The following is a 17500-nucleotide window of genomic DNA, read 5'->3' on the forward strand; positions in this document are numbered from 1 at the left end:
GTGCTACATCTGAAGGGTTTTCATTTGTAAGGAAGTCTTGCAGGAGACCAGTAACTTTGTCAGAAAAATATCACTCCATGAAGGTTTTTTTTTATAGCGAAAGATTTCCGAAATCTTGTATATTTTGTGACACGTATGTAAAGGCATATTATTATCTGTATTGAGAAATTTAGTCGATAGTATATTTTATATAGTCATGTGATGTATAACTTTTGTTTTTTCTTGCACTTTTAATCAAATGGAAACAATTTTACGGTATTTTTGACGAATGTTTCAAGAATAAGATTCGTGATGCGACTGAGCAGTTGTTTATTGAATATTGTTATTGACATAAAAAGTAATTAACGCATTTTGACATCGACTGGAAACGGTTTACGTTAATGTATACTTACGTGATAATCTTGTTATTCTCTCTTGTTCACATTTAACGTTTTTTAATATTCAGACTGTTATAAGAAGTGATATAAGAAGTGTAATCACAACACAAACAAGAAACATTGAATAACCTCATAGGCGACTTTAATAATGTACAGTCACTCGGTAAGGAAACCTGACGACTCTTGAGAAATATATAGGAAGTTCAAGTAGCGCCTCGTGCCTGTAATAAGTAAGTCTCTGTGACTTCATTCTCTTCTAAGTCGATTAGAGAGTCTTGGCCGTTAATGCTCGTTAATACTCTCTAATAGTATTTTCTATTATTACACAGAAGACAAAGTTAAAGCTCCCCACGGGTTAGAGAGGGATGGTTGGAGTCTTTGCTTCGAGTGTTGCGTTTAGTGATGATCGGTGTTGTTCCTCCCACCTTTGCTCTCGGACTTAAACCCGATTCCTGCCCATGCTGCTAGATGGAGCTACCAGTGATTCCTGCAGTTCTCTGTGTGGAGCTGTAATTGACTTCCTAAGACTTTCTAACTGGAATTGTGTGGTAGTTATTTCCAGAATGATGTAAGAAGTTGATGCAATATGTGTTAACAGCAGGAAACTGCTCCTTGTGTCATCATCTGTGAGGACTCCTCATTTACTTCATTTTTTTGTGAAGGAAATTGGAGAGAGACGTTTCCCTGATGGCGTCAGGTCCTTTTGATTCTGAAGTCATTTTTATTCTGGTGATATGCAGTTATCGCCATCGATCAACAACACTTATGGAAATTTCGAAGAGCGCTGCTAACGAGAATTTCTGAAATGCACGCTCAGTAACCTTTGTGATGACGAAATGCAACGAAACTAGAGATGTTTCCCCATCGCTATAGCGGTTTGATAGTGAAAAGGACTCTAGGAAATTAATTGAATTTGAATGTTGAAATTTCACTGCACTGCCGAGGATGTCGAGTTCGGTCGTTTTCCCAACTCCTTGTCAAGCGTCGCTTTTCAGTCTTCAACACGTGAGTGGCAGTGGAAATGCCTCCTCAGTTTCCCCTTAGATAAAAGCATGACTGTTTCGTTTCTTTTAGGGTTAACATCCTTTAGGTAACTATTAGTGATGGACTCACCGGAAATTATTCAAGTTTCAATATTCCACAGGTAGCCAGAAGTGATGGAAAGTTTTCTGAAATATCTGCGTCGTGTTTATATTGGATGTTGTTTCTCATGGTAACGTTTAGAAATATTGTAATTTCGTTTTCGCAAATAATTTTAAGATATCCTTTATGGACATGCCAATGTATATAATAAACCGGTCGTTCACCAGAATTATGTATTGCAATGACGGCGGTAAAATCCTTTCTCAATTTCCTCATCATCTTAGTTCTGAAGACCATGAAAATTCGAAAAAAAAAAGTAAAAGAAAAAACACTTCTTACACTGTTAGATTTTAACCAACACTTGGAAGGAGAACACGTAGGTAACGCGTTTATGCTACTGCATTACTATGATTATTCCTTAATTTCCTATTTCGTATTTTGAAGGCCTCTGGTAAAAAGCCTATCCGAAAAATATTGATGAGTTGTAAAGATAAAGAGCTCATTGTGAACTTGACAATACACTCTAATGTATTTGCTGTAGGTATTATCTGTCAGATTCTACTTACATATTCGCAATGACTATTTCCCTTTGTTTTCACTCAAGAACTTTTATTCTATGGCAACTGGCTATTCAAACCAGCGAACTTTTCCTGCATTTTGGTAATGAAATTTGTTGCAGTGCAATAAAGACCCCGTTCTCAGAAACCTCTTTTTGGGTTGGGGCGGAGTGGGTTGCCAGCTCGAATAGATTTTAGGCTATGCCATCGCTGCCTTGATAGCAGATCAGTTAAATATTGAGCAGCAGCATCCAGGCTAAGAATCTTTGAGAGGATATGTATGATGCCAGTTGACAAAGTTATAAATGTCAGAACTTTCGTTCTGCAGAGGATATTAATAACATTTTTAACCTCTATAGAGGTTTCGGTCGTAAATCTGTGAAATTTCGAAATATATATCCTTTTCTAGTAATATCGACATTTACTTCGATGTTGTCAGGAAAACCTAAATCCGTTAGAAAAGAAGAGTGATGGGTCCTTAGATTTTCAAACGTTTGGTGCAGTCTCATGGGGTCTCTGGGCTAAACCTGATTGATTTTCATCTAACCTCATCGCTTATACCATTTTACGATTTAACAAGGATCAGAGTACTGTATGTTTTGCGTTAATTTGTGAAAATATACGCTTCAGGAATCAAAGTTTAGCTTGTTAAGGGACACCTACATTGCCGTACATTTCAACATAATTTTATAAGGTTGCAAGCTTCTCTAAGCACATTTACTATGAAACTGGAATTTTCCCGAATGTTAGATCGTATTTTGCAGATTTTATCACATTAATTGTAGGAAGCCTGTTAATTGTGACTCTTATAACTTCATATAACAATGATGATTGAATTGATTTAGGTACTGTGCTTGTTAATCTGCTTCCGCATGTTGCTATTCCCTTACAGAAACTAGGGAGGCAGCTCATTTTATTATATAAATCAGGAAAGTAATTTACGCCATTGTAGAATCAGAGGAGTGAATTCCATTACAGAAACTATGAGCTTAGAGCGTTGTGCAGACTTGACATTCTCGTGGCCAAAAGTCTCCCGAATTTAGGCTTAATTTCCCGCGACTCCTACCAGTAAATGTCGATAGTCGCTCTCCAAGTGGCAGTACATTCCCTTTGGGCTTTGTGACTTTTACGGAACTGAAAATTCCTGATACCAGTTAGTTTCTGCTCTACCTGCATCCCAGCACATCTTGATTGATATATCTTTTCAGTAGGCTTGAGAGCCATGGTTCCCAGACGCTTGAAATTTCCAGTGGAACATGTCACAACCTGGATGCGAGCCTTATTGATTTGCAAATATTATTCTTCGCTGGCAGATGGCAATGATAGCACCTAATCTTTTTCTTGGGTAATTTCAAAGTACGAACAATAAAACTCTTCAGGAGATCTTACGGCGACCTACCTCGTGACCTGTTGATGTTAGGGGCCATGCGGATTCCCAGAAAGTAACCTTTATCATTATATTGTGTTACGTATTTATTTTTCATTTTTTTTTTATTTTCCAAGTACCAGGAACATATGCTTCCAGTATGTAACCGCATTTGCACAGTTTATCTTTTTTGAAACCTTGGTGTAAATAAGGAAAGGTAAAGATTTCACGAAAGGAAGTGAAAGATTTGGGGAAAAACTCATGTGCAATTCAAACTCGGTATTAAAAATGTTTGTGCTACTTTTAGGTCCACTGCGGATATGAGAGAGAGAGAGAGAGAGAGAGAGAGAGAGAGAGAGAGAGAGAGAGAGAGAAACGACCGCATTAAAGGCGATGGAAGCATCCTGCCAGGTTGCAATAATGGGATGCGTTAAAAGGTACGCGATACGACAACTAGGTCTCTCTCTCTCTCTCTCTCTCTCTCTCTCTCTCTCTCTCTCTCATTAAAACTTTTCGTTTTCTGACAGTTTAGTAGCTCTGCGAAGTTACATTAGTTCGTAAGTGGTTCAACTCTAATATTCCTCGTGTTTTCTGTGATATTGGGATACCAATTTATGTGTTCATTGATGCACCGCGTGGAGAGGGAAAGAAATGGTTTTGGGGTTAGAAGAAAAGGTTTCTTGATGACGAAAACAGTCGGGGAAGACATCTGCAGAGGAACCGAATTTCTAGAATCTAGATGAAACAGAGATATAAGACCAGGGCTGAAGACCAGACGAAGCGATAGACGCACCTCTTTAGAGTGGGATGATTATAGGAGTCGAACATCCCCAGTGAATTTAGGGTACCGCATCATGCACCACAATTAAGAAAAATAGTGCTAGTGATTACTGTAATATTATTTTTAAATGTGAGTCGATTGATTTCTTGTTTGACCGTTATTTACTTTTTGGAATCTTCTCGACGTCCTCGCTTTGGCAGAAACCCTAGCGAAAATCCATGAAGTACTTGTTACTCATCTTATTGTTTATGAATACTTCTCTGTGCAATATTATTCATAATTCTCGATCATTTTTATTTAGCCAAATAGTTGATAGATAAAGATGTGAACTTGTTCTCATATAAATAGGTTACAGAAAAGTAACTTCATCAGAACATGGACTAATAGGTAGGCCTCAGTATAATTACGCCTTTTGAAACACGTTTATGCTGTTATTTCATTTTAGAAATTAGATCAAGTGCTGATATAAGTAGATTACAGAAAAGTTACTTCATCAAAACATGGACTAATAGGCAGGCCTCAGTATAATTACGCCTTTTGAAACACGTTGCTGCTGTTATTTCAGTTTAGAAATTAGATAAGCAACCTCTTGTTCTAGGAAACTGTGGAGGCAACATACCCCTGCCTTAATTTTTTGGGATGGTTTAACACTCTTATAGCCCAGGGTCTATTCTGGACCTAATATCGCTGGTGTTGCTCCGTCATCATGTAATGCTTTGATTCACCCTTTCGGTGAACTCTCAAGAATTGACTTGTCTTTTGGTGAAATTGCACGTTCTTTAAATAGAATTTTCCTATCCGTAGGAAAAGATGAGAAGGAGGGCGTAAAAATTGTAGGGAGCCTGAGCTGGAAGTATATGGGGATTAGAGAACACCAAAACCTTTGTCAGAATATATTTCCTTTATTGAACTTGGAACTGGATATATTCATGAAGTCTTACTTTTTTTTTTTTTTTATTAAGGCCTTGTCGTTATCGCTGCTTTTGTGTAGGTTTCCTCAGTAGTCTTAGGTTTTCTTCTTAATATCGACATTTTTATTACTAACGCTATTAATTGGTTGGTCACAAGTCCAATCTTCCTCAGGGACCGATTAAATGCGTGTGGAAGTATTCGTTTATTGTATAATTTTTACTCCATTACTTACAAACTTCTGTCGCTGCACCTGTTTTCTTTGAACTGTGAGTCACAGTAAGGCCACAGAAGTGAACAGGGTGAGAGAGTAAACCTTTTCCACCTGTGCACTCCCTCATCTCTGGAACATGTGAACATCGTCACTCATTGGTGTGATATTTTCCCTTTTTCCTTGTTTATTTACAGTAATTGCAATGGTTTCATTATGGTTCCTCGTTACCGGCATTAATGAGTTGTGCTTCCCCTTCCTTCATCAGAACTAATGGCTCTTTTTTTATAATTGCGTGGTTGATATTAACCGCAGTTAAGTTTCGTCCTATTTATTGACACAATTTGTTCTGTGTAGGTCAGCAATTTTCGAATCCTAATCGATTTCACATAATAATACTGATAATAATAATGGTAATTGCTTTCTGGGGAGAGTAAATTAAAAGGTAACGTGTTACATGTATGAGTGTGTTAAAAGGGAGTTATTGTATTAACTAATTATCCATGGGCGGATTTAGATCGTCTTCGGGATAACAGTAAGTGGGATTTTTTACAAACGGATGTTTTAGTTAAAGAGTTCGTGCTTGCGATCGAATGATGTACATGTGTGAATTACCACTAATCCATATCGTCTGTTATTAGAAGACGAACATCGCTTATGAAAGCAGTTTGAAAATGTATCTGAAACTTTAAATTCACATTCATCGACCCAAGTTTCTTCTACTCGTATGTGTAATCAAAAGACATTAATTAGATTGGCATTTATATATTCCGTGTCTGACACCGAAATTCAGGAGCATAAATATTCCAGATTCATTGTATACTCAGTCATGGGCTACTTGTGCATAGGCTATATTATATAATACAACTAGCTGACCAACCCAGCACTGCCCGGGAAAACTCTGAATGACAACCGATAAAGTCTCTCTCTCTCTCTCTCTCTCTCTCTCTCTCTGTTAAGATAGTTGCTTCAGTTACAATGCCCAAAGTTTTTTACATTTTATATTTCACCCCTTCTCGTCCCCCATTCATTCCTATCTGGGCTGAACTTCGACTTAAAGGGCATTGGGAGTGTCACTATTCATCTCGGCGACCTTGAAAACTATGGATTAGACACTAGTATCTGTCATTTTTTACATTTTACTTTTCGCCCCTCCTCACCCCCCCTTCCTATCGGGGCTGAACTTGAACTTAAATGGCATCTGGAGTGTCACTATTCATCTCAGCGACCTCCAAAACTATGGGTTAGATACTAATATCTGTCGTTTTCGGTTATTTTTACATGTCACCCCCTTCTCACCCCCACCCCTGTGGTGCCAGTGATGTCTTACCCCTCTCAGTAATTTCCAGATAGTAAGTCATATGTATACCAGGGAGAACCAGTCCTGTTTCAGGGAAACCCTTCCCACCCCCACCCCCTTTGGTGCCCTTTGGTACTGATGTCTTAACCCACAGTATTCTTTTCCAGATAGTAAGTCATAAGTATACAAAGTTTGGTTGAAATTGCTCAATGCGTTTCAGAGTTATGCTAGAACACACACACGCGCACACACATCCATATATATATATATATATATATATATATATATATATATATATATATATATATATATATATATATATATATATATATATATATATATTATATAAGGGATAAAACATTTCACGGTATGGGAAGTCGTACAAAATTAATTCTTGAATATTTCTGTTAGTACGAGTTTTCTGGGACATTTGTTATCGTACCCTGATTTAAGTTTCCGAACGACGCGAAATTCGAAATATGATAGAAAATCCGATTATAGATTTTAGGTTCCGATTCGGTCTTGGAAAGTCACGTATTTCTACGGAGTCTGTATACCTGGTTGCAAACGACTTTGATAGTATACTAAATAGCAAATTTTGATGAAAGTTTCCTTTGTTTAAAAGGTTTTTATATTGATTTAAATTCAGTAACACAGTGCTTATGTTTTTCAGGGAATTTGTTGTAAAGAAAACGCGACCACAACAATTCTATTATTCATGATGGTAGGCAGGGTGACCAACGACTGCCTTATATTAAATTATATAAAATCAAAAAGTATTCCACTAGGTCAGGTACTTTGTGATTATAGGCTCCTTTTCTGTTGAATTATCGGTTCCCCGGTAATTAGTTGTACCCGTATTCCCAGTTGAAAGATGGCTTGCTCCGAAGACTGGAGTATTTCAGTAATTTTTATATCACGTTTGTTGTCACGCAAGGCTTACAAGAATCAGTCAGTCAGTCACTAACACATACGATGACATCAGATGATGATTGTGCATTCATCATCACTGATGACCTTCGATGACGATATGCCTGTTTAAAGTGCAGAGAATAATATTCTCTCTCTCTCTCTCTTCCTTTTGGCGTGCTCTGTACTAATCATGTACATTCTCCCTTTAATCATCATTCTTCGTCATCAATGATTATCCGGCAATTCAATGATTACCCGGCAATTTGGGAATAAATACAGTAAAAAACTGTTCCATTTTATCTAAACACTTCCCATGTATCGATGACCATACTGAAATGAAATGCTCAATAAATTGTTTGGGAATATCCAGCAGCCTAATAAAAAGAAAAGAAAAAATGAAAAGCCCCATCGTTGCCTTTTTCCCACGGAGCCCGGCTTTTAATTCCAGCTTTCAGAATTTCCGATGGATCTGTTGTCCGGTTTTCCCTTTAAGCCAGAATCGGACATTTGTTTTTGTGCTTCATTAGTGTGCTTGTTCTGAGTTTTCACGGTAGAGTTTTGGTTTTCTATTTTTATCAGTTTCGGAAGTCTTTTTGTCTCTCTCTATCTCTCTCTTTCTCTCTCTCTCGCTCTCTCTCATACGTATACATATGTACATATATAATATATATATATATATATATATATATATATATATATATATATATATATATATATATATATATATATATATATATATATATACATATACACACACAAGCTTGTTGGCATGCGTTATGCACGCTGGAACCTTGGGCTGCTGTCTCCCCTACCCTCCCGATCCCCTACCTACCCCGCCCCCACCTGGGGCGAACAAACAGGTTTGCATGAGGAGGGTGGGTGTCTCCCCCCTACCTACCCCGTCCCACCCAGGGCGGACAAACCGGTTTACAGGTGTTGCTTGGCTGTGTCACGTCTCCCCTACTGTCACCCGGGGAAAGTCAAACAAGATCAGACCCTCTCGGATTTTATATATTATATATATATATATATATATATATATATATATATATATATATATATATATATATATATATATAATACAAACATACATACATACATACATACATATGTATATATATATATATATATATATATATATATGTATATATATATATATGTATATATAAAATCTTACTTTTAATCGCTAAGCCATATCCCTTATTAACAAGGGCTGATCCAGAGAAGGGACAAGGCAATGATCGCTGCTGCACTCATGCGCAAACCACTTAATGCTGGATGAACCTTTTGTGTAGAAAACTTCCATGACATTAGCCATTTCGCTCGACGCCGCAGAAGTTTCATCAAGAGCTTGCTGTACCTTGTACACACTCCGCGTTAGCTTCCATTCATCCAGTAGTGAACAGAAAGTTGATAATTGGAAATTTACCTTATTTGTTTCTGTCCTATTTTCGTTTTTCATGTGTTATTATTATTATTATTATTATTATTATTATTATTATTATTATTATTATTATTATTATTTTTCCTACGTGTTAGTTTAGCAAGTCCACTACTAATATTAGTTCTGTGGCAGTGTTTTTCCATACATATTATTATTATTATTATTATTATTATTATTATTATTATTATACCAGTATAAAAGTCAATACAAATTAACTTTGTATAACGCTTTGATCTTCAAAATGCTCCCCTTTGTTGTTGTTGTTCCTTTCATGTATCCTTCCATATTAATCATTTTTTCTCGCCTTTTGTAGCAACGATATTGGCCAGGCAGGTGTTTATTCGATTTATTTGCCCGCTACAGGAACCGGAGGAAGGGGGGTGGAGATGCGTTGTTCAGAGGGGGGATAAACCATGGTTAAACGGGGTGATGGTAGTAGTGGTGGGTGGAGGGGATAGGATGTTGTTTGAACCATGGTTGAAATGTGGGGTTGGTTCTTTTTGGTATGGGCTAAACGTATGCATTTTTTTAACAGTCCACACGGAAGCAATTTGTCTGAAACAATGGGAGAGAGTTGGCGGTGTTTTATTATATTTTAGTCTCTCTCTCTCTCTCTCTCTCTCTCTCTCTCTCTCTCTCTCTCTCTCTCTCTCTCTCTCTCTCTCTCTCTCTGTCTGTCATGGGATATGTGTAATGTCGCCGTCATTCATCATTTTATACAGGTAAAGCGGCTGCCGTTTGTATCCGCTAGTTTTTGGTGCCATATGGGAGATATGAATGAAACGGTATTATTTTGTGTACCGCCTATTCATGAATTATACCCGATGCATTTATTTGCGCGAAGGCCGACGGAACTGGCAATAAGGACAAGCCTGAAAGAAACAACGGAACCAGGTTAAAATAAAAATAGTTGAGTTTTTCAACAATAGCTTAGTCACTTTGGGATGAGAGAGAGAGAGAGAGAGAGAGAGAGAGAGAGAGAGAGAGAGAGAGAGAGAGAGAATACTGTACAGCTTGCATAGCGTTATTCGAAGATAAGTAATTTTGTTCCGTTCCACATATCCTTTATACTCCTTACCCTCCTTCACTCAAACTTGCTCCAACAATACCCAACGATGGACGTAGTATTCAGGAAACTGGGAGAAAGCTTTTAGACTGCAGGAAAATGGCGTCTCCCACCTGATACATCCTACATGTGTCCTATTGAGATCTATACTGCCTGCATTGTTTTGTTCGGCTTCTGTCTGTCTGTCTTGCATCCAGTAGGGTATGGATTTCTCTCCATGAACTATACCCTTCCACGTTTGGAAGGCAATTTATTTCTTCCTTTGGTGTTAGATTGAACCCCCTCTCTCTCTCTCTCTCTCTCTCTCTCTCTCTCTCTCTCTCTCTCTCTCTCTCTCTCTCTCTCTCACACACACACACACACACACACACACACACACACACACACACACACACACACACACACACACACACTAAGCCAGGGCTAGTCCGCCGATAAGAAAATATACACATATGTGAGGTATTGAATTTTGCACTTCTGAGTAATAACTAGTTTCTAGTTTTTAGACACCTGTTGACATCACCTTCACTGGACCCTTACAGTGCCAGAGAGGGGAAGATCAAGGCATAATCCTGAACGAAGCTATAGATCCGGGTGTTGAGACTAGAACGTGATAACAGAAGCAATAACAGAGTTGCAGCTGAAGAAATGAAACGGTTACTGAGCTAGAAACTGCGCGCTGGTTCAAGAGCTCCAAATCTGGACTCCTACATTTACCAAAATATGTATCCAGTATATTATGCACAACAAATATTTGCGACCTGAATTAGCAGGATGGGCTCGAGGCTCGTCGTCCGAGGGCGACGCCAGAAAACCTTAAATCAATCCATCCGTCGGTAAAGGACAGGATAGAGGCCGAGGATTTAGTGTATTCCGTACATGCATTAAACAGCTTAAAGTCAACCATTTCCATTTAAGATCGCCGGGAGGTATTCCATTTATAAGATTTTATAAGATAATTATTTTGCACTGTGTCATAAAAAAGTGAGCAATTCAAGACAATTGATGTGTTGCAGTTAATGGATTTTTTTTTTTTTGTAGCTAGGCCGTTTTTACACTTTATAATTTTGATTCTTAAACCTTTTATAAACAGCTCCTTAGCGATTACCACAGCTTATTATATGATTTTAAAATATTTTGGGCAATGCTTCACTTTTCTCATAATTTTGGATTTCCCTGGTATATTTTTGGTAAAAACAAACTTTGATCATTTACACGAGTAGTTTTCCCAAAAGGGAGATGGCCGTAGAGAAAATTAAAGCTGAATTCTATAGGTTCTGCCTCCTTTGGTTTTATATTAGATAAAAAAAACAATGTATATTCTCATGTACCCAGCAGTATAAGCACATACAATTACGCTCCGGTTTATCCGTATCTATTGATTGCATTTAGTGATGAAATATGTATATAGAATTTTGTACTAGCCTTCTGAACGGTTCATAGTCTGTAGCTATGTTACTACCATAACCTAGCATTAAATATTATGGAAACCAATGCACAATCACGAATTACTCAGAAAGAGTAATTCGGATAAAATGCTGTCAGTTGAGCCGTTGGTTGTTCTGTGAGTTAGTAAAGCATCAGGTACCAAGTAAGTACTCAGGTTCCGACTTTGTATGACTTGTGTGATCAGGTGGTAGTGCCCTGTCCTTCATATGAGGATCTTAGGTTCGTTCTTGACTTGAGGTAGAAATATTTTATCAAATATTAAGTCATCATTGGAAATGATTATGTCTTAAAAGGGACATAATCGTTGAAAGTAGGACATTTGAAAGAAAGACGCTTACTCTGATAACCAGTTCGCTAGGACCAGTGTCTTTTATGGTCGGAGATTATGAGTTATGGCGGTAATAGTTGGAGGGTATCTTTCTTAATGAAAGGCCTTCTAGATTTAACCCTCTTGCCCCTCATTTTGACTTGAACCAGGTTTCTACAATGGGTTCCGCTGTAATAGGTCTTTGTGAATACGTCTTCGCTCATTCACATTGTGGCTCCAAGCCAAGTCACATGTCACTTTGTTCATACGTGAATTGAATGAAAAGAAATTATCAGCGCGTGAAAAGATTGCTAAACAGATTAGCAGACCACTGGGGTACAGACACTCTTGTGCCAGAAATTTTGATGTGAGCGAAATTCATATTCAAATGACTTTTTCAGAATGTATTTTGAAGTTATTTTAAGCTGATACAAAATATGCCACATCTAATCTGAGTATGTGTGTTGAGATCAAATTAAACGTTGATGACAAGTCTCTGGAGTTTACAAAGTTCCTTATACTGAGCATCCTGAATGTCGACTGAGGTTTAAAACATTGTTCATTTACTTTTAGCGCCAGTGAAATGTCTTCATCTGTCACAAAGTTTAGCAATTTAACGTAAACTCGTTGCTACTTTGATTAAAAGAGACGCGAATCCCACGCAGTTTACATGAACTTAAGTCTATAAATTGCCTTCTAATCTTCTCCTACTGATCAAACTTGGCAAATCCAGTACATAACACAAATGACTAAGACTCTAATGCAGTTATTTTCCATCTCATTTTAAAGCAATTGTTTCAAGTGTGTAACACGATGAATTGACGGAGTTCCAACTTTAATATATGTCGGTTTGGCCAGTTACATGTAACTGGACCATTGGCGAGTTGTATTCCCCCAACACACTTATATTTAATCAGGGGCTGTTGTTCACAAATTTTATTCCTTTTCTCATTCAGAATGAGATCTTGCGCTGCCAGAATTACCTCTAAGCAAACTTAAACTTGCAATATATTTTCAAATTTATAAATTTAATTTTAATCACGATTTGGGTAAGAATTCGATTTTATTTTGAAAAACAACATATTCAGTACTCAAAGTAACTTTGAGGGTCAAAGTTTCCTCATCATTACTTAAGGAAATAAAAGAAACGGCAAATTTTGCTCTACAAAATATCAGGAAACATTTACAGGATTTTATCTTATATTTATTTATTATTTGTGACCAAAAATAATCAGTCTGATATAAGGTGGGAGTACCCTAACGTAACCTGTGTTAAGATATCTGTAAGGTAACTTGTCACAGTGCTTAAACACCCATACATATTTTTTTAAAAAATCAGCATTTTTATACAGGTGGGAATATTTTGTGATCTATTTGTCTGTGTCAGGAAGAGGGTTTTGGGCGTGTGCTGGGATGAGGCAAGAGGACATATAGGTGATGATTGTGAGTGGGATGAGGTGGGGGTGGTGTGGGGTGTAGGGGGAATCGTGTTCGACACCCAACCTTAGTGAGTTAGTCACGAATGAGTCCCACGAAGCGTGACCAGGATGCTTCTCTGACGATTATATTCCCACTTAGACATCCTTTAGCTTCCCCCCTTCCATCCCCCCTCCTCCTCCCATCGTTCTGTCCTTCTCCCTTTACCTTTGGAGAACTGTCCCTCCTTTCCCTTCAAGAAGTTAGTGTTAAAGAAACCTTCCTGTTCAGCCTTCCACCGTTCATACTTGCATGAAGTCTCATTGCTTTGCCACCAGATACGTTACACAGTCTGGCTTCATATGGACGCACCTGCACCAAATGCTGTATTTTGACTTACATAGATGGCATCCTGTATTCTACACATATTTGAAAAAAATTTTTTTACCCACACAAACATATGATTACAATAAGGGTGACCTTGGCGTGACTTATAAGGTCACAGATCTATGTTCATGCTAAAGTAAAAAAAAAAAAAAAGACATAATTGTTCTTTTTTTTGGTACAACTTGTGAGGAGTTACATAATTGTGGTTCTGAAATGAACATGCAATTTTGCAAGATGTGGACTAGAAATGAAATTCACCGTCGTCATGGTTTGGGATATTCCTAATGGGTGGAGATGTAGGGATTTCGTATTCATGTACTTTACTATAGAATTAGAATTTATTTTCACTAAGAAGCAAAACTTTTAGGGTATTAGTCTTAACTGGGATTGTAAGTCAGTTATGACCCTTGATTCCATTTGAAAGGTAATTGAGTGCAATATAACACTTTATTTAATGAAATAATGCTATAAAAGTTTTGGGTTTGAATCATGGATATATTTCCCCTTTGCAGTGCAAGAGGTGCGTTTTACATTACTACAGTGGGGTTTATTAGGAAAGAGAGCAAATTACCATTAGACTTCTCTCCTTTTTAGTTATCCATTCTTTAGTAGAAGATTATTGAATCGAAGGTTAACTTTTCAAAGGATCATTTATTATATATGATCCTTTTGAGCAAGTGCCCTTGACTGGGTACTTATGATAGTAAGAAATGGGTTAAGAAGCGAGTTGGAATTGTGAGGAAAAATTAAGAGGAAAGACAGGAACGGTGGCACGTAGCTCTGTGCGGGATGTGTGTGTGTGTGTGTGTGATTATATGAGTCATAATTTCTGACTCATCCTCTCAAACGATTCCGATATTCATATGAAATTTCTTGTATAAACATTTTGTTACTCATTTATACTAATTTATACAAATTAACGTCAGAGGTTTGCGAAGGCTCTGCAGTTTTTTACTCGATGTTTCAAAATTTAGGTGATGAGGTAGTTTTTCAAATCTGCAATGGTCACCGGTGCTGACTAGTGAGATTTTTTTTCGTTAATTTGATCTGCTTCACTTTACTTCCGTCCTCTCTCATATAAGTCTTTTTACATATAGATTGCATTTTCAGTATTGGAATATATCCTCATCTTTAGTTCAAAAAATAATTTGTTTGCTGTTGAATAACATTCTCGTCTTTCACTCCATATGAATGTAATAATAATATAATAATAATAATAATAATAATAATAATAATAATAATAATAATAATAATAATAATAATAATAATAATAATAATAGTAATTTCATCGTAGTTTGTTTTATTCGAAGACCCTAGCCTCGTCAAGAATTCAAGAAAAGAATGAAATTGAGATTTTGAGAAAACGGAATCAGGCATAATTCAGTGCCTGTTAGTTGGGGAATAGAAACTCGCCTCTCACAGTCCAATCCGGAGATTGTTACTCTTCTCAAAGTCAATAGGGGATGTGGCACCCGTGCCAGGGAGAGTTCGGAGTCATCGGAGAGGAGAACGGTATAGAATAGTTCCTATTTTATTTTGCTTAAAACTTTTGCTGCACAGTACTTCAGTAGTTTGTTTTTCACAACTAAAATTTTAGAAGCGTATTTTCATTTTGAAGCTGGAAAAATCTTCGTGACGCTCCTTCACAGGATTTCCTAAATTCTTATACTGTTCTCACTTTCGCGAGGCTGGGATAGAACTGTCATATTTTTCTTCTCTGTGTTTTTCCCAGTTCCTTCAGGTCAGGGCTAGGTATGGGAGTAGATATCTACATTTCAGATTTCCTTTTTATAGTTATTATATTTCCCAATTTATATTACAGTTTCCTTTGATATTTTCATATTTTCCCCGTATACGTTGTTTAAAGAAAGTATTTCCGGGACTCTCTACATGTTAATATTTTGCTTTGATATTTCTTCACGTTTGACGTTTTTGAGAGGATGACTCGAAGTATCCTTTAATATCTTCAGGTGCCTATGCTATCATGTTTCCCTACGAGGTTTTAGTTACCTCCGCAAGTTTAGTCGGACAGAGGTATGCAAGAGTCATTCCTGCTTTAAATTAGGCAAGTGGCTTACTGCGTGACTGTGACTCTTAATTTTTGATATTTGGTTTTTATCCGATATCGAATCGGTTTAAAAGGAAAGGGACCGAAAATTGCTAATATGATGACTTGTGTTTTTCTTTTCTGGCCAGATATTGAAAATGATTAACCTGAAAGTCTCTCTCTCTCTCTCTCTCTCTCTCTCTCTCTCTCTCTCTCTCTCTCTCTCTCTCTCTCTCTCTCTAAGACAAGTATTTGAAGAATGTACTTTTCATTATCTTACGCAAACTATATAATATTATAATTACATCAGTTGTTGTCAATCATGGTGTTTACTCTCTCTCTCTCTCTCTCTCTCTCTCTCTCCTCTCTCTCTCTCTCTCTCTCTCTCTCTAAGACAAGTATTTGAAGAATGTACTTCTTTTTCATTATCTTACGCAAACTGTATAATATAATTACATCAATTGTTATCAATCATGGTGTTTACTCTCTCTCTCTCTCTCTCTCTCTCTCCTTAGCTGTATCCTCTTGTTCTCTTGTTGGCGAATATATTTTAGATTACTGCCGTCATGCTCATTAATTCCATCGCTGCTTCTTGATGTGAGCATCGTGCCTACCAGCTATTGGGGAAGATTTTCGAATATATGCAAGTGTGGGTTCTGATGCTTGCCGAATTTGGATCTTGGCAAGGGGAAAAAGTAAATGTCTTTCAGTAAAGGGAGAAAGGGGTTTTAGTAATGGAAGAAAGATTTTTTGTTGACTGAAGAAATTGGTTGTTTTTGAGAAGTGAGTTGTTTTTGTGGACAAAAAATGATTCTTATGACTATTGAGTTTTTATTTTTTAGAACTGGAAGAATGTGCTTTTAGCGTTCTGTCATGGAAGAATATGCTTCTGGCGTTCTGTAATGGAAGAATATGCTTCTGGCGTTCTGTAATGGAAGAATATGCTTCTGGCATTCTGTAATGGAAGAATATGCTTCTGGCGTTCTGTAATGGTGGAATATGCTTCTGGCGTTCTGTAATGGAAGAAACTTTTGGCGTTACAGTACTGGAGGAAAAAAACTGCTTTGTACCAACTAAAAAAGATTGATTTTAGTGTCAGAAGAATGTTGATAGTTTTTAGGAATGGGAAATAGTAGTTGCTCGTTGCAACAATTAATTCGTGAGTTTACTGTGGTTTTTCTCGCATTCCAGGCACTTAGGCCTCAATTATATATGAAGGAGAATTAAATAAGATAGAACAATCGCCAATTAGCCTTTCTTGCTATTTCTTGGATTTTTTCTTAAAGGCTGCCTTCGAGTTACGATGTGGAGACCTTGCATCCCACCAATTGTATGTGTTAGGAACTTTTCACCTTCATACGGAGTAATGTTCCCAAAGACACTTTTTCTCTGGAAGCCTCCATCGACTAGCGGCTGTCAAACATCTTAATAATTGGATGGGTGACGACCACTTGTGATTGCCATGTCCTGTTATCGCGTAAACATTCATGACCATCGTTGGGAGCATGGGCGAGACCAACAGCTTTATCCCAGATATCAGTGTATGATAAAAATAGCACAGACCTTTCAATATTGTGTCATTGGGGATGGTTATTGAGGCCCTGTTAGTGGACAGTTCGGTGAGCCACTGTTAATTTTATTCAAAACTGTGTATTATTACAACCTTAACTTTTATCGGTTCGTCTGAAAGATTTCTTCTCATCTCTTTCTGTATGAAAAACATTTTTCAATGAGAGCGTGTGTAATTTGAGCGTCTTGAGCTTCGTGGTACATAGTAAGTTTTCCCTAAACTGTGTAGAAATTTCCATAATGAATTTGAGTGGTGAAGTAACCCTGTCTAAATCAGGTCTGGTTTTATATTCTCAAAAGTCCATTATCTATCTCCATG

At 37.3% G+C, this 17500-nt stretch overlaps 1 protein-coding gene across 13 annotated transcripts in view; it reads left to right on the forward strand.

The window, feature by feature from the left end:
• Positions 1 to 17500, forward strand: part of didum (dilute class unconventional myosin) — a 323000-nt gene that overhangs the window by 70337 nt on the left and 235163 nt on the right. The window contains exon 1 of one of the 13 annotated variants that reach the window (XM_067098116.1): positions 1308 to 1382. The exons of the other annotated variants lie outside the window; for them this stretch is intronic. Coding sequence (XP_066954217.1) covers positions 1323 to 1382 — 60 coding nt within the window. The 5' untranslated portion in view covers positions 1308 to 1322. Of the gene's footprint in view, positions 1 to 1307; positions 1383 to 17500 lie in introns of those variants that run through there. 13 annotated transcript variants of the gene reach the window in all.

This window comes from Macrobrachium rosenbergii, chromosome 54, assembly GCF_040412425.1.
Source record: "Macrobrachium rosenbergii isolate ZJJX-2024 chromosome 54, ASM4041242v1, whole genome shotgun sequence".
Taxonomy (NCBI): Eukaryota; Metazoa; Arthropoda; class Malacostraca; order Decapoda; family Palaemonidae; genus Macrobrachium; species Macrobrachium rosenbergii.